The sequence below is a fragment of the Micromys minutus genome (genome assembly GCF_963924665.1).
Source record: "Micromys minutus genome assembly, chromosome: 25".
NCBI lineage: Eukaryota > Metazoa > Chordata > Mammalia > Rodentia > Muridae > Micromys > Micromys minutus.
This window is the reverse complement of record NC_137960.1, coordinates 23424286-23443137: the sequence shown is the minus strand read 5'-3', so window position 1 is coordinate 23443137 and position 18852 is coordinate 23424286. Positions and strand designations below refer to the sequence as shown.

The following is an 18852-nucleotide window of genomic DNA, read 5'->3' as shown; positions in this document are numbered from 1 at the left end:
AGCTATTTACTCAAGATATCAGCAGTGTGGGGAAAGGCCAGGGAGCATCGCAGAGTAGCCACTGCTAACATCTACTGTTTAGATACGAGTATAATCAAACAGCTTCCCAAGCACTGCCTTTGGGGAAAAAATAACCTAGTGCCATGGTCAGTCACCTGGAAGTGTAGGTGGGGAAGAGATATGTGTGCAGGAGCTGTTTGCACCTTAGGAAGTATGTAAGCCTCTCACTGACCAGTATCTCCTCCTCAGCAGCCCCTGAGAAACAGTGTCCTTCCCAAGTCCATCTGACAGGCCAGAGTTCAACTCCAAAGGAAGGAGGGCCATGCGTTACTTACACAGACATCCTAGAGGCCACTTGATGGTCAAGTGGTGGCTTTATGAGTGATGCTCCTACTCTTTAATGAAAAGGAAGGCCACAAAGGAAAGCAATACATTTCTACTCTGGAAATCTCAAATAACACAATTATGCTTGCTCTGGGAAGAAACTAGTACCAGGAAAATATGTAAGCTACATTCTGAGGCATCTGTGAATCTTTATAGTAACTAATACCTAAGGAGTTTTTACCCAAACTACAAAGAAAAAAAAATAATCCACAAAACCATAAATAGTAACAGTTACCCAAAAGTCCTAACAGAATTTCACAGTCCATAAATTAGGGTCCGTTTCTCATCTAAATAGATTTTAAAAGGCAGAACCAAACCAACAGAGATGCTTTCAACCCACCAGCCATGAATAAGACTCCAGTCTGCCTTTATAGAGGGGTAATATACTTACTCTCTGGCTGGAAGATAAGCTCATACACCCAGACTATCAGCAAAGTACACAGGACACTCCACGCAATGAGCTGCCAGGGCTCGTATTTGGTGCAGTACCCATTCACATAATTCTTGGCCTTTGTGGAATATGCTTCCAAAATCTCCAAATAAGGCTCGAAGTCCTTCTAGAAATATAAGAAGAAAAACAAACATTACATTCAGAGAAAAGAAGCCTGCTCTTGGTTTGTTCAATTCTCATTTTTCAAGGGCAAAGATGTTATTCACGATGAGACTCCACCTCGGCAATAATCTTATCATCCTCTACAGCCCTCAAAGTTTATACACCAGTCCTCCCGTCTGACAGTGCTCTGTGGACTTCGATACAATGCTGATCTGCTTATTTTGTAAAATAAGAGGACTAATCTAGAACAAGTCCACATGAGCCATCACCTTTATCTCTCTGTAACTAATTCTCAATGTGAGTGCTGCTTTTTCTCCACTCTCTCTGAATTTCCCTCTTCTCTATTCTAGCCATAAGCAGAACAGTTCTGTGTGTGGATCCAGACTGTGACAACTTTAGGTGCTGTGGCACAGTGTACAGCGTGCTAAGGTTCCTACACAGTTTAACTATAGGCACACTGATATCTGACTTTCATATGATTGCTATATCACAAAATAATCTTTTTAGCCAATAATCTGAAAATGTAAAAAATCAAGTTCATGCAAATAATCCCAGCACTCAGAGGCTGGAACAATACCACAGTTCAGAGGCTAGCCTAGACAACAGAATGAGACTCATCCCCCCACCCAAAAAAATATAAAACTCATTCTTGGTTCATAGAGCCAGATCCAACTATGAGGCTAATCCTGCTCTAAAAATTCACTTACCTACTAGGAGTCTGTCAGAGTATTTTACTATTACTGTATCCCATACAGTATCCGAGATAAACAACAACAAAAATCTCATCTGTAAACTTACCAAAATCAGTCAAAATCTCTCTGAGATTGACCCTACAACCTCCTTTATGAATGTCAGGTCCAGGTAAATATTCTACCACTGAGCTTCATCCCAAACCCTTCTTTACTTTTAATTTTGAGATGGCATGACTAAGTTGCCAGGCTAGTCTTGAACTCACTTTATGGGCAAAGCAGCTCTCCAACTTAAATCTTCTTGCCTAAACTTACCAAATATTGATTGGGTTTACAGAATGGAGCTATTAGGTTTGGCCAGGAGATCTCACTCTTGAAAATTCATCTCTCCCTTTAAGTTTCTGTCAAGAATTAATTTGTGATAGGCTTATCACAACCTGACTTGCAGTCTGTTCATCTATTTATCTGCTTGACTACAAAGTTAAGTAGGGCCTTTAAGACTGTTCTTTTTTATATTGTTTTTTTAAAGATCTGTTCTTATCCCTATTTACTAAGCCAGAGTATCTTGAAAATTTTAGTTCATTAGATAGTTTGTTATTCACTCAACATTTTGACGGCACCAAAGTGGTATAAATTTGGGTAAATGCATAGTTTCTTATTCTCAGTCAAATTATAACCTAAAGGGGAATGTAAATACATTTTAAATTATTTTCTATGCTTTGCCTGCATGTGTATCAGTATAGCTCAAGAGGAAGTCTTGGTGCAAGAGGAAGTCAGAAGAGAACATGGGATGCCCTGTAATTGGAGTTAGAGATAAATTACTATGTCGGTACCACAGTCCCCTGCAAGAACAAAAAGTACTCTTAATTAAGCCATTTCTCCAGCCCCTATACTTTTGTGTATATATATATCTTATGCATTCATATATAAATGACAAAGGTCTTCAGAGGAAAATGAATAGGAAAGGGCTAATATATGCATTGGGCCAGCTAAACTTGGGTCTGTGAGTAAACCAGCAAACAGTACTTCCCCATGGCTTCTGTTTTAGGCCCTAACTTCCATTATCAACAGACTGTGACCTGGAAGTGTAAGCCAAATAAGTCCTTTCCTTTCCTAAGATGCTCTGGGTCCATGTTTCATCATAGCAACAGGAAGAAAACAAGAACAGTAACTTTTCGGCTATGAGAATTTATGGAATGAGAATAATTCAAATGATTCCAAACTTTCAATTCAAATCTGAGAGATCAGTTAAGCGGTATACCATTAACTATGGTAAGACTAGAAGTAAAAAAAAAAGTAAAAAAAAAAAGAAGAAGAAGAAAAAGAAGAAGAGGATGTTTTGAAAATGAAAAAAAAGATGAAAAAGATGGTACTGATTTGAGATCTGTTCCTCTGGGGTATTTATTATTAAGAACACAAAACCTCACAAATAGAACAGGTAATTAACAAGTCCTTCTTGAAGCAACTATGGACTAAATGCTTATGTTTCCCCAAAAAATTTCTGCTGAGATCAAACTCTTGAGGCAGTGTTATCAGGAGGTAAGAACTCTCAGGGGTTATGAAGTCACAGAGGAGCCTCCTTGAGTACAATTGGTCCCTTACAAAAGACAGACTTTAGAGAAGTGAGGTCTCAGCAAATAGACTCCTTGTATACACTCTTTTGAGTGGGACCTTCTACAAGTGGGCCCTCAATTTATGTTGCCTTGATCTCTGACTTCTGAGCCTCCAGCAGTGTCAGAGGGATGAGGTTTTGTTGTTTATAAGCCACTCTGTTTAAGGCATTATGTTACAGCATTCCAAATGGACTAAAACAATACCTTTAATAATTGGATTAATAATAGGCAATTAACATCAGGCAAGTTTTAGGTTCCCTGAGGGCTATGCATGGAAACTGCTTATCTACAACAGGTGGCCATTCCCCAGAGTCCACTGTTGCTATCAACAACTCCAATCCAACAAAGCAATGGCAATTCCAGCATAAAATTGGGGAAAAGCAGGAGTCTATCATCATCAAAGGGATGCTCTGATTTCTACCAAAGACTCAGGTCAAAGCCATGAGCAAAGCACATAGTTAAACCATGTACTATCAGTGGTGGTATTAATTCCTAATTCACATAGAAATTACATTTTAGTGATTCAAAGATGACATCAGAGGCCAATTCTTCAAGGCAATGAATGAAAAATAACAGAACTTTAGAGACAAAGCAAAGAATCAGGAAATAAAAAACAAATGCTCAATAGCCTTAATATGGTATGAAGATTCATTAACTCAATTATAAAATTAAAATTAAATATTCAGCAAGAACACATTTTCTTGGTGACTGTGCCAATTCTTTTTAAAATTATTTTTAATTTGCATGTGCACACATGTCAATGTAAGGGCCTGAAGAAGTCAGAGACATCACATTCCTCCAATTACATGTGGTTGTAAACTACCCAATGTAAGTGCTGGGAACTGAACAAGGGTCCTTTAGAAGTGCTCTTAGCCCTTTGTTATCTCTCTAGGCCCAACAGTGTTGGTTCTTAGGAAGACAATGGGAATCCTGGAGTTCTGTAAATTCTCTTTCTTTCTCCAAGACAGAATAATAACAAAAAAAAAAAAAAAAAAAAAAAAAAAAAACAGGTCATGACAAGTTTTTTGTGTAGTCAAATAAGTGACCATGAGAATTACTTTTGGCTTCATCCTAATGTCCTGTTTGAGTTACTACAGACAACAGGCTCATTCCCCTATGAAAAAGAACCTTACCACATGGACAGTCCATTGAACTGTGGAGTAGCCTAGTATTATCTCCTTGGGAAAAAAAGGCAGCTCCTTTGGGTCTTGAAAACAGAACAAGCCCCAAGTTGGGTCCTGATGCAACACTCCAACATAGAATCTAGGAGCTAAAGGGAACCTTAGTGATCAAGTACAACATAAACATTCTGACTTTATAAGTGGAAGCCCCATGGGTTTGAAATGATGTGCTTATGCTCCTACAGACAGGGTTGGAACAGAATCAAAGGCCAGAAGCCTAGGTTTCCTAACTCAATATTCAACCCCCTTCCTTCTCTGTTGCTATTACAGTTCTGGGAACTGAACCAAGGCCCATCCCAGGCATAGACTCTACCACTGAGCTACAACCCTAACTAACCTTTCCAGTCTCCTTTCAATGCTTAGGGTCCCTGGGCAAAATGCATAACAAATTACATTCAATGGTACCTTGAGAGCTTTCTGTTTATAATTTATGTTCAGGGAAGACTCTATTTTAGCTATACAGTATCATTCAGATCTAACTAAAGTTGTATATGGTTGTATAAAGACATAACTACCTACCAATATCCACTGGCACAAGAATCTAATAAGGACTAATAATCTAAAACCAGAGTTGAGAAACTCTGCAAGGGAAAGTTGACAACTGATAACACCTTCTTCAAGATGTTAGGATCCACTCATTATAAGAAGTCAACATACCAATTTCCATTGTTGATTATAACCTTGAGACTGCAGGTGATTGGCTCTGTAGGTGGAATCTTCCACCCCCAAAATTCCCTTTTCTGCCCTAAAAAGCTCCAAGCCCCAGCACCTGGGCATAGTCTCCATTCCCTGGCTTTCACATCACCTCAATTCCCAGCTTAACACTTAATCCCTACTACTGTCTCCCACAAATGGAACAGAAACTAAGGTTGCATGGTCAATATTAAAGTACACATAAGCTAGCTACCTCTCAAATTGCCTATCTGGCGCACATCCGGCCATAGCTGAGACCTCAGGAGGCGAGGAAATCGATCACTAACCCAGGAAGACAGTCAAATGGTAATGATTTTCTTGATCTCTATAGATCACTATAAAATTAGTTTTAGGAAAACTACTTTCCAACAGAAGGTAGACCCTTACACCACAGCAAATGGTCTTCTTTGAAATTCTAATGTGCTAAATACCTAGCATGCCTTGGCTGGTTATTTCTTATGAGCCAGTCACAGCCAAACTGCATTAGCCTAGGGGCATTGTGATTTAGTCTGACCTGAAGCAAAGCATTAAACCCAGCGAGGGAGAACAGGTCAAAGATTTTAATCCACTCTTCCAGTGGTAATAAGAATACAAATGAGTTGGGTATTAACCTCCTGTCTGCTAGAGTGCCTGGAAGCAGCTCTATCATGTTAGGAGTTCTACATTTATTCAACTAAAGTGAAGTAATTATAATGCTTATATCCTTTAGAACATGTGCTCTGCAAGAGCCTAGAATTTTTTTTTATCTTTACCACTAAAGCTGTGCAGGGCACAATGGCTTCAGACTGAATATGAAAAAGAAAGGCCAACCATTTGAACTCTATACTCGACTGACAAGTCACAAGGTACCATATCACAGGCCATCAGAGCAGATCACGTCCTTGACTCGAAACGATACTGAGATCCAAAGATCATACTGCAAAGGGGGGGGGACACAAGCCTGTTCCGTTTCTATTTTCTATCGCCAGTTCTTCAGAATCCATCCACCAGCGGTGCAAACCAGAAGATCCACGGGTTCAACGGTTGCAGCTCTCATAGCCTCTTCCATCTCACTTATCCTAATGGCCAAAGCAAGGACCCACAGCTTCACTGCCAACACTGCCAAGCAACCAGAATGGTTTCTACACAAGCCAACTGCAAACTTACACACCTGCCACCTGCTTCTAAAAGAAATGAAAAATAATTCAGAAAGTACTCTGGGGGTGGGGGCTAGAAAAGTAGCTTAGCAGTTAGGAAAGCTGGTGGCTCTGGCAGAGGAACCAGGTTCAATTCCCAGCATCCACACATGGTTGCTGCTCACAGCCATCTGTATGAGTCTCCAGTTTCAGAAGATATGGTTCTCTCTCTTCTGGCCTCCAAGGGTACACATCCAGTGCACAAATATACATGACAGGTAAACATTATCCAGATAAAAATTTTCGATTTTTTTTAAATTATTGACTCCAAAGTCATAAAAAGTTACCATTTAAAATAATTTCAAAGCCCATCTACTCTAATCTTCATTTCAATAATGAAGAAGCTAAGGCTCAAAAACTAATCTTGAAATGTGTTTCCCCTCAGCTCAAACCCACATAAGAGTTTAGTTTCTTGGTCACCACTCTCTACCAAACCAATAAAGTACATCAATAGTACCTAAGGACCATGGTACATACAGAATACCCTGCTAGAAGTTAACTTAGTGCAGAAGGGCCAGAAACGTTGATTTTTCAAACAGGAGCACAAGTTCAAGACCAGCTCAACTTAATGAGCTCTGTCTCAAAATAAATTAATAAAAACAGAAAGGTGAGAGAGCTGAGGAGGTAGTTAAGTGGTGGGACACTTACACTTAACTAGTCCTGGTCCAAGTCCTGTACAAGGGGTAAGGAAGACCAGAGGACTCTTTCCCCATCTCTTTCTTTTTAGGGAAATAGCAAACAGTCCACTTATATTACTGAGACCCAATCACCCAGCTCCTGGGAAGGAAGGAAAATAAATTCAACAGGCTTTCTCAGGAAGGGCTAAATCAGCCACATCAATTCACCAGGTCAACTAGATCAACTGTTCCTAATATCTACTCCTTGAACAGATACCAGAGAAAGTCTGAATCTTCTACTTTGAAATCCTGCAAAGAAAAGCAAAGAAATGACAGAGCCCTGGCCTTAGCATATATAAAGCCCTAAGCATAACCACCAGTAACAAAAACCACTATTCCCTTGGCAAGAAACAAATCATTACTACCCATTTTTAATACAACGTATACTTAAGTGCTCATCTCATGAAAAAAAAGGTAGAGATAAGCTGAGGTGTCAGGCCCCTTTCTCCCCTCTGGCAGCTTCCTCAGAACTCAAGAGTTCTTTCCTGACTGTCTACAGTCAGAGAAGACAGGGCTTAGAAAATTAGATGAGGCTTTGCATCCTAAAGGATGGGAAACTTAGAGAGCAGCCTATGCTAGAATAATGTGAAGACTATAACTCTCTGTAATACCAGCCTCTGGGAAAAAGAAGGCAAAATTTTCCCACAGTGGGGGAACCTTAAAAACAGCCACTGGACAGTGGTGCAGAGGCAGGTGGATCTCTGAGTTCAAGGCCTGTTCGGTATACAGATTCCAGAACAGCCAGAGCTGCACAGAGAAATCCTGCCCCCCCCCAAAAAAAAAACAAATCACACCACCCACTTTTACCTTTCTCTATACTGGCATCCTTTCCTGCAGAATTATTATTCTTAAAAACCATTTCTCACACACACCTTTAAGCCCAGCACTCAGGAGGCAGAGGCAGACAGATCTTTGTGAGTTCCAGGCCACCCTGGTCTACAGCTTCAGGATGGCCAGAGCTACACAGAGAAACCCTGTCTAGAAAATCCAAAACCAAAATTTAACCAAACAAACATACAAAACAAAAACTGCTTCACTCTGAGTTTGCATTCCAGGACAGAGTTATAGAGTGAAATCTCAAAAAATAAGCAAACAAAAACAAACAAAAAACCCAAACTGTTGTTTCAATCAGCACTGAGAATTTGCTATTACAAAGTGTCCTGTTTCTCACATACTCCATGGGGGGTGGGTAACTTTTGGTAGAAAAAGGATTCATTTCCTCTTCCCATTCAGCTCCATTTGTTCTGTACCTCTCCCCTGCCACCGAAAAGAAAAAAACAAAACACTAAAGCTTCAGAACTTTAGAGCAGAAATTAACTACCAAGAAAAAGAAAAACCTGTTTTACCCAGATCACCTACTGAGAGTTCTATAATTAAGACCCAGAATCTGATTCTCTTACATATCATTTTCTATAAAACTTCAAAGCACAAAGTAAATAGGTAAAAGGAAAAAAAAAAGCTTCAGGAGCCTCAAAAGGCAGCAGAGTTAATCAGCAAAAGCAGATCATAAGCCCAAAGGAAAAACTCTCTGGGGTCATTAAAGAAGTGAGAATTGAGCAACAAACCAAACAGCCATCGCAACCAACTAGCTGTGATATAGAGGAGGCAGGCTCCATCAAGAGCAAACTGCACACTTCCCCTAAACTTCTACTGCAGGAGTCAAGATGACTAGTATCTGAGAGTCATTTCAGAAAGCATACAGGTCCACAGGTACGTTAGACTGTATGCTCAGTATTAATCTTTAATTTAATATTTAGTTTAATTATTCTATTGCAGCCCTGAGGCACAGAGACTGACAAGATAGTTTGGCAGTTAAGAACTGCTCTTGCAGAGGGCCCACATTGACTCCCAGCCTGTAACTCCAGCTCTAGGGGGATCCCAAGCCTCTGGCTTCCACAGGCACTGGACTCATTCATTTGTACATACCCACACATACACATATAATTTTATAAAATAATAAAAATAAATCTTTAAAGTGTACTATAGGGTGCATTTCTAAATAGATTAGAAGGGAAATCACAAAACTAAATGCAATTAGCAAAACAGGTACTTAGAAATGTATTATGTATTGGGGCTTACAGTTCATAGAGTCAGTCTAGGAGGATCATGGTGGGAAATATGGCAGTAAGGGGAACATAGCAGTAGGCGAGCAGGCGTGGCATTGGAGCAATAACTGAGAGCTTATATCTGATCCACAAGTGAGAGAGGCAGAGAGGCAGAAGAGTATTTTGAAGCCAGGTATAGAGACACACTCAGGCTGAGGCAGCCTAGGCTATACAATAGGAGGTGTGGCCTTGTTGGAGGAGGCATGTAAGTATGTCTGAGGTTTCAAAAGCCCACACCATTTCCACTTAGCTCTCTCTGCCTCTCATTTTGTGGATCATATACAAGTCTCACATACTGCTCCAATGCCATGTCTGCCTACTTTCTGCTGTGAGGTCAGACTTATCCTCCAAACCATAAGCCCTCAATAAACTCTTTCTCCTCAAAGTTGCATTGGTCATGTCTTAGCCCAGTGGTAGAAAAGTAAAACATCTTTAAATACTAGAAGTATTAATTTACTGAATAAGAGCCATTAAAATAATATTCTTCTTAAGTTTTAACTTCTTTGATTATATCCTGACTGAGGAAGAAGATCATAAATTAGATAAATATAATTACCATATTAGATTTATTGAACTAAGAAGCCCAGACCAAATTATTTTTATGTTTACTTATGTGAACATGTGTATGTCTGTGTGGAATTATTCACATGTGTGCAAGTGCCTGCAGAGGCTAGAAGCATCAAATCTAACTAGAGCTAGATACAGGTAGTTGTGAGCCACTAGTTGTGGGTGCTGGGAACCCAACTTAGGTCCCCTAAAAAGAGAGCATATGCTTTTAACTACTGAGACATTTCTCTAGCCCTGACTTTCCAAATTTCTAACCATGTGTGAAAGTCTTTCCCCTACAATAAGAATGCTAGTGTTAGAACAAGAAATCTTAATATGCACAACCTAACAAAGTCACTCACCAAGTCACTGAGGACTTTAGATCCTGTTCATAAGAGCAAAACAGGAACTTAATCTTGCTCTCTGACCTACAACCTATACAAACACCCTTTGTTAAGTCTACCATCCAATCTTAAAACAGAAATAAGCAGTGAAGAAAGTCAATCTAAAAGTAACATCTCACAGAGTTTCAGGTATTTTAATAATCTGTGAAAAGCAAACAGGGAAATTCTTGCATCCAATGCAAAGCCACCTTTGCATTGTGTATCTAGGCCACCTTCTGGGTTACAGCTTCTGACCCTAAGGTAACATTACAGTTCTCTAACCTGTAGATAATTGGTGGACAGGCAAACAAATCTTCATATGTAAACAACAAAGTGTGTCAAGGCTCAGTGAAAGTTCCAGCTTCCATTCCCACCACTTGCAGAAACTAGTCTCACCTCCACTTGCACATTCTCTTTTCTTAGTTATTTTTTTTCCTTTGTTTTGAGACAGAGACTTACTACTACGTGGCTCCTGATTGACCTGTTACTTAATATGAAGTCCAGGCTGGTCTCAAACTCACAGAAATCCTGTTTCATCAACCTCCCAACTGCTAGGATTACAGGTGTGTGCCACCATACTGGGTTCATTTTCAAATCAACCAAATCAATCAGAGAGATGCAGGTGCCTTTTAACCTATCAACAAAACAGAAGTAAATCAGCTACCTACTATGCTTGCAGATCATAAACCTGTATGATTCTCACAGCCAAATAGATTCTTGGAAAATATGTGAAAACCTTTTTAAAAAGAGTGAGCAAAACAATCACAGGCTTTCTTCTACTTCTACAAAAAAAAACAAAAACAAAGTACTAGACAAAAACAAAATACTAAACAAAAAACAGGTCTGCCATGGCTTCTTTGCCCTAGATTTGTCCATTAGAAATTTTTTGCTTCTAATGTTTTTAAATCTAGGAGCCATTAAGACTGAAACTCAGAGCTGGAGAGATGACCCAGTGGTTAAGAACACTGACTGCTCTTTCAGAGGTCCTGAGTTCAATTCCCACCAACGACATGGTGGCTCACAACCATCTGTAATGGAATCTGATGCCCTCTTCTAGTGTGTCTAAAGACAGCTACAGTGTACTTACATATATAAAATAAATATTTTTTCTAAAAAGACTGAAACTCAATAAACAACTGATCTATTCTACTTAGACCTATCTGTCAAATGCAGTTCAAAATAATGACTTTACACGTTTTAGAAAAAAATATACAGTGAATAGTCACTCCAGTTGCAAATATAATTCAAGGACAGCTTAAGATTCACAGTGATACTCTGCCTTATAGTGAAATTAAGAGAAAGAAATTGAAAGCTGAGGATGTAGCTCAGCTGGTAGAAGGGCTGGCTACCTAGGATGCATAAAGCTTTGGGTTCAACTCTCAGCACCACTTAAACAAGGTGTGGTTGGGGCAGGCCTGCAATCTCAGTCCTCTGAGGTGGGAGCAGAAAGAATGCAAGGAAGTCAAGGCCATCCTCAGCTACAGAGTTGACAACAACTCAGAAAACAAAACTCAGTCAACAGGCAGGGAGACACAGGTGCTACCCCAGCGCTCATGTTTAAGGCTGTCTAGTGCTACAGTGTAAGGAAGGCTCTGTCTCAAAACTACAGAAAAAGTTAGGGGGGAGTAACACCTGCCTGTAATCCCAGCACCTGTGAGAAAGAAAAAAGATATGGAGTTCAAAGCCAGCCCTAACTATGAATGCCTTTGAGGCTAGCCTTGACTTCATGAAACCTGTCTCAAAATAGGTTACTGTACAAATCTGACACTACACATTTTGACAAAGTTTGTTTGATGTTTACAAAATGTAAGTTCAAGAACGTAACAATGTTATGCATACCACCCAAACACAAGAGACATAAATGTTTATCAACTATAAACTGAATAGACTGCAATATATTTATACAGTGTAATACTACACAGTGACAAGAAAAACATAGATACAAAACACTGAACAAAATGGCTGCTCACAAAACAATATGTTTCCACTTAAAATTCTGAAAATCAACACTGTAAATCTTAAGTTAGAGAAATAACTGCCTTTAATGAAAGCCAAGGCAGTGGAGGGACATGAGAAACCTGCTGGAGTACTAGGAATTCTGTTTTGTTTTGATCTAGGTAGTAAGAATAAAGTATTTATTCATTCATTCATTCATTCATTCATTCATTCATTTTACATATAATATTTATTGACCTGTACAATTTTGATTTGCAGCCTTTGAGACTGGGAAGATAGTTGAACTATCTTGAGTTTGGGGTTGGGGGGGTGGGATGCCTACTCTTGATTGTCAACCTGACTATATCTGGAATTAATTAAAAATCCAAGCACCTGGGCACACCTGTGAAGCATTTTTCTTAACCAAAGCATTTTAAATTGGAAGACCCACCCTAAATCTGGACCTCACCTTTTCTTATGGCAGCCTATATAAAGGACAAGCTTATATAAGAAAGAAGCTGTTGCTTTTCACCTGCTTGCCTTTATTCTCCTTGGCAAGCTCATATATCCTGCTGCTGAGTCATTGCTTCACTGGTGCTAGAACCTAGTTCTTTGGGACCCCAATGTACACTGAAGACCAGCTGAGACATTTAGCCGAATGAACTGAACAACTACTTGACTCTTGAACCTTCTGTCAGGAGATAACCACTGTTGAACTAGCTGAACCACACCGGTAAGGAACTCTTATTATATCCCCTCTTTAGATAGATAGGTAAGTAGGTAAGTATACATACATATACATACACAAACACACACACACACACACACACAGACACACACACACACACACACACACGCACACACACACACTCCTCACCCCTCCCCTGTTCTACTCCTCTAGAGAAGCATCTAATACGTACCCATCAACCTGACTAGTATGGCTCCACATTGGTTTTAAGTCTGCCCTGCCTTGGTGAAAAGCCCCTGAAACACTCACAACACACATTCTGAATGTGCCAGATGACTGATAAAGCCATACCGATTTGGCCTTCACTATTTCACTTACTACATGGGCTTTTCTCTCAGTAATTAGACTCTGTGTATTTATACATGGAGTCACTACAAATCAATTCCCCATGGAAAATTCTTAACCCCAGGCTGATTCTAAATTCTGCCACTTATGTGTACAAACTGTATGGAACAGTTATGTTTATTAAGAAAGTAATGTTACTAAAAATTACTGGCACACAGAAACAAAGCTAAGCCAAATTTGGGGTTGTAGCTTATCTATTTATAATGCCCCCCTTTTTTAGACAAAAGGCTTAAGAAATTATTAAGAATTCTGCATAAAGGCTGCATAAATTATTAAAAGTAAGACTGGAACAATATACAATACCCTACCTACTCTACAATTTTCTCCAGGGTGTCCACATAATTTTAAGTGTTGCATCAAATAAAATTTCCCTTTCTTCCAATTAATTCTACAATCAAAAAACCCAGTTCAAAAGTTATTTTTATATAATAAATAAAAAAAAATAACTTTTTGTGTCAATCTCAGTTTATTCTTAAATTCCATTTGGGATTCAAAAAGAAAGTACTCCCCCCACCCCCAGAGAGAAAGAGATAGACACAGACAGACAGACAGACAGACAGACAGACAGAGAAAGGGTAGAGCTAGAGAGAGGCCTCAGTGGTTCAAAGCAATGGTTGCTTGTCCAGGAGACCTGGGTTAATTACCAGCACCCACTTGGTTGCTCACAACCATCTATAACTCCAGTTACAGAGGACATAATGCCTTCTGGCCTCTGCATCACTGCATGGAGCAAAACATCCATATACATAAAATAAAAATGCAAAATAATAAAAATAATTTTTAAAAGTCAAAGGTCATGAATCAAGTTAAAAGACCTGGAAATCTTTATTTTTTTTTGTTTTGCTTTTAAATCTGATGTGTATTTTGCCTGCTTATATGTCTGTGCACCACTTACATGCCTGCTGCGGAAGAGTTCAGAAGACACTGAATCTGCTGGAAATGAAAGCGTAGCTGTTAGCTACCAAGCGGAAATCAAACCTGGGTATTCTGGAGCAGCAGCCAGAGCTCTTAACCACTGAGGCATCTCTCCAGCCCCAAGATTTTATTTTATTTTTAAAAACTGATGGCAGGCAGCAGAAATGCTGAACAGGAAAGCATTAATTTCTTCAGGATTCTGTTTCTCTTGCAGATGACCATACTATAGATTCATCCAGATATATCCCAAGATAGCAAGGCTTGAGTCACGAGCAAAATAACACTGTAAGAGGCTTGCTCATTCCTGTACACAAAGGAGAATAAAGCCTGCAGATAAGCAATTAGCTACATTAGAGACCTGCAATGGGGGTTTTCAACCTGGGGACTGCAGACATTCTATGATACACTCCTTAGTTGGGAGCTGATCATTACTGGATACTTTATTTTATTTCTGGCTTTAACCAATGCCAGTAGCCAAGGTCATTAAATGTTCCTCAGAAGCAAAACTGACCAGGTTAAGAACTTACCTAAATAAGCAATTACCACCAAAATAAGGTAAGCTTGTCTTCCCTGGAACACCTACGAACTTATTCCTCAAAAGACACCTATAAAATATACGGGCTTTATAAAGTAAATTTTTCTTTAAAATTATAACTATCTGACAACTGGCAAAGTGATTATCATTAGGTGAAACTGAGGAGAATATGGATGAAATGTTGCCAGAGTTAAGAAAGCCTGCTACAAAGTTGCCTAACTTGAATTCCCTCTTGAGATAGCCTCTGTAGAGAGGAACATGCTCATTTATTTTCCCTGAGACATAGATGGAAAGAGTTGCAGTCCCATGACATGTCATGTGACCAAATGGAAAAAAGGCAAGTAAACCACATTAACCAGACAGATAAAACTGAGAGCAAGAACACACGGAGATCAAGCTCCTTGATTATGTGCAGACTCTGGGTGAGCATCACACTTTCTCTCCAACATACTGTTCACACAGTGGTTTTCAGCTCTGTCACTCAATGATCCCTTAACATGTAAGGCTGGTCAATGTTTTGGCATTATATTTATTAGTACAAAGTATAAAAATTTAGTGTTTTAACTGCAATATAAAGGAACACAATATTTTATAATACATCAGGGACTTTTAAGGCAAGATGATACTAGAAGATGAGAATCTTTCCCCACATGCATTTCCAAAGTGCACCCCCCAAATAATTACAATTTCTGTTCTTCCTAAGCCCTCCACTGTCAGCCACAATGATCAAATAACCTCTACCTCTCAGAAATCTGTTCCAAAGGCAGTATTACAAAGATGAAAGAGAGGGATCTTTTCAAATCATTCCACTTAAGAACAAACTACTTTGCTACTTAACTGCTGTGGAACTCAGCAGTGTCTGTTTTTTTTTTTTTTTTTTTTTTTTTTTTTTTTCCATTTATTAAAGGAGAATGTCAGCGTTCTCAGGATTCTTGGTAAAAATTTAGCATGTTGATTATCTCTTTCTGTATCTAATACATTCTTGATATCAGTTGTAAGAACTCATATACTATTGTTCCAGAATCCACCTCATACTGATTTCCTACCTACTGTTTATCTTATTCTGCTAATATAAGGGATGAGTATCTAGATTCATGTACAATATTAAGCCCACCATATGACTTTTAAGATTTTTTTTTTAATCAGGGCCTGGTGAGCAAGAAGAGGCTAGTTCAAAGCCTACCTAAGACATTAAGACCCTGTCTCAAAATAAAATATTAAAAGAAGTGATGAGGGCTGAAGAGATGGCTCAGTGGTTAAGAGCACTGACTGCTCTTCTAGAGGTTCTGAGTTCAAATCCCAGCCACCACATGGTGGCTCACAACCATCCGTAATGGGATCCGATGCCCTCCTCTGGTGTGTCTGAAGACAGCTACAGTGTTCTTATATATAATTAATAAATAAATCTTAAAAAAAAAAAAAAAGTGACAAGGATTTAAGTATAGCACTTGCCTAGCAGGTAAGACCCTGAAAACACACACACACATACTTTTTAACATTTTCCTGTACTGAGGTTGTTTTATTCACTTTCTTAGGTCCCCTTTTCCAGTTGGCACAACAGTTTTATGTGTCATAAAAAGCAGAAAGAAAACCTTGAACTCAGACCATAATAAAAATGTATTACGAAAACCTAGGACTGGTCTTTTTTAAAAACTTCTTAATCCCAGGCAATAACACACTATAGTTAAGAAAGATGATCGCCTTTTTAGTGAAAGCACGTTTATGCAATCTGTTATCTTTAGAAAAATGACTTGTCATGGATCATTCATATCCGTGTCAATTCCTTACTGCAATAAGTTGGAACAAAAATCTCCATCCTACAGTACCAAGAAGTCATCAATGGGTATGATGACAGCAAGAAAAATTACTCAGAACAAGAAGGATTCCAAATATACAAGTGAATGTAAGTCCTAAGGAGACTTAAACGTTTATTAACCCTCCCCTGCAAATAAACACAAGTCCTTACAGGAAGAATAGTCTACTTCTGTATGCATATTCAGCATTTACATACACGTCCAGACACATGAGAGGAAAGCCACCAACTTCTCATTGTAAGAACTGCTCTCAATTAGCCATCCAATACGCCAACAGCAATTGTCTCTTGGTAACAGATTGTTGCAATGAAGAGGTGAAGGGCGATAGAGAGATTCTTTTTATTTAGTTTCCAACATGTCTAAACATATTTTTCTTATAATAAAAATTTGAAGTTAATAGGGCTATTTATTACCTACTGAAAATTCATAAAAATTGGGACAAGAATCTATTTTCAGTGGACTTTTTATTAGGCTCTGAAGACTAAGCAAATAGTAGTCTCTCATCTGCACTATACAGAGTTCAAGGTCAGCTCCAGCTTTCCAAGGTGTTCATAGACATCCTGTATACTGAGTGAAATGTCTCAAAAAGCCCAGCAGGATGTTGCACTTAGGTGGTTGTGGCTGAAGGAAGATTGCTAGTTCAAGGTCATCCTAGGCTACACTGAGACCTTCTGTCTCAAAAACAAAACAAGCTTATGGTTGGTTACTCCTTTGTTTAATCCCAGCACTCAGGAGGCTCAGGCAAGTAAATCTCTTAGAATTCCAGGTCAGCCTGATCTACATAGTACAGGCTAGCCTGGACTACATAATGTGCTCGTCTCCAAAAACCGACCATAAAACCAAAACAAACAAAAAGCTCAGCACTTGAAGGTAAAGGGAGGAAAATTATTAAAAGTTCAAAGCCAAGTGTATCTGCTGAGTTCCAGGCCACCCTGAGTTCCATAGGCAGCCATTGTTTCAGAAACAAAACAAAAGCAATGGGCTCTAGTGGTAGGAGCAGGAAGAGCGAAGAGCCATCGGTAATGGCTGTAAAAAGATTCTCCAGGAACTTGTAAGTTCCACATATACCGTATTCATCCATTTATTCACCCTGATCATTAACTCCAGTTTTCAAAAAAGTGTCAGAGAATGTTCAGCTTTGAGCAAAAGCAAGCATCAGAGGGGAAATGGCCACAGGACTCTGAGCCTTCTGACTAAGACTGAAGGGATGAGTCCCTTCCTTGCTCGGACTTACCAACTTGAGAAGGTCGGTACTAGGCATCTTCCTCTGCAGATGGCTCCTCCGGGCTTCTGCGTCTGAAAAGGGGAAACTCGTCTGTTTACTCTAAGGTTTGCAGATGTCGCCTCTCAGCGGGGATCTGCTGCCTGGCTGGCCCCTTGGAAGGTTCTGGACTTCCCTGCCTGGTTTGTCCCCACTCTGGCTGAACCCGAACACCAGAGTCCCTAAGACAAGAACCCAGCCGAGTCCACGCGAGGGACACGCCCCTTCCCCGGCCCACGGCTCCACCTCGGTAAAGCCAGACTTTGGGCTACTCCAGCCTGACCTGCCTCCCCCGCTCAGCCGCTGACTGATCTCAGGCGCCCCGAACCTCAGGCGCTGAGCCTCTGAACCCTGGCGCCACTTACTCAGCCCTGGCTACAAACTCCCGCCTGCGTCTCCCCTACGCCACAGCTGGGAATCCACACCCCTCAGCCTGGCTCCCCGTGAGCAGGGACCCACCCCCCTCAGACCAGGTCCTACTCCCCTCAGCCCAGCTCCCCCTCAGCTCACTTCCTCTCAACCCGGGCCCTGCTCCCCTCAGCCCGGCTCTCCCACAGCCCAGCTCTCCCTCAGTCCGGCTCTCCCAGCCCAGGTCCCCCTCAGCCCCGACGCTGCTCCCCTCAGCCCGGCTCTCCCACAGCCCCGACCCTGCTCCCCCAAGCCCAGATCCCCTCAGCCTCGACCCCGCTCCCCTCAGCCCAGCTCCCTCTCTGCCTGGGCCCCACTCCCCTCAGCCCAGGCCCGGCTCCCCTCGGCTCAGGCCCTGCTCCCCTCAGCCCAGCTCTCCCTGAACCACAGATCGGCTCCCCTCAGCTCAGCTCCCGCTCAGCCGGGATCCCTCTCGGGCCCCCCAACCCTCAGCTCGGCCTCCCTCCTTTCCCCTGAGCCCCCGGCCCTGATCCCGTCAGCTCCTCTTGGCTCCCCACTGCTCCAGCCCTGTCCCGCCCGCCGCAGCCGCTCCAACCTCCTCTAGCCGAAGCCCGGCGCCTTCTTCCTCGTAGAGGCTCAACTGGCCGCCGCCCACCTCACGCGCCTCGGTTCTGCGAGCGACTCACTCGCCGCTCGCTGGACCCGGGTTCCCCCTTCCGCCGCCGCCGCCGAGATTGGAGGTGCGCCGCCCCGGCCCCGCCCCTCCCGGAAATGGCCTTGGGGTACCCGCCCGCCTCCAGGGGCCTCGGGCGTGCGCGCCCTCGCGGCTGTAGGGTGCGCGCACGTCCGACTCTGCGCTGGGCTCGCTCTGCAATCCTCCGCCCACCGACTGTTGACTGGGTCCTGTCGGATGGGGAGCCGGGTTGCAGGG

The 18852-nt window shown here is 41.2% G+C and overlaps 1 protein-coding gene across 2 annotated transcripts in view; it reads right to left on the bottom strand.

The window, feature by feature from the left end:
* Positions 1–18635, bottom strand: part of SGPL1 (sphingosine-1-phosphate lyase 1) — a 42687-nt gene extending 24052 nt beyond the window's left edge. Inside the window, exons 1-3 of one of the 2 annotated variants that reach the window (XM_080937521.1) lie at positions 18517–18635; positions 17526–17587; positions 776–941 (exon numbers count right to left, since the gene is read on the bottom strand). In XM_080937521.1, the coding sequence (XP_080793647.1) occupies positions 776–941; positions 17526–17552 (193 nt within the window). In that variant the 5' untranslated portion in view covers positions 17553–17587; positions 18517–18635. Of the gene's footprint in view, positions 1–775; positions 942–17525; positions 17602–18516 lie in introns of those variants that run through there. The other variant, XM_080937522.1, reaches the window with a different exon arrangement.
* Positions 18636–18852: the final 217 nt, after the last annotated feature.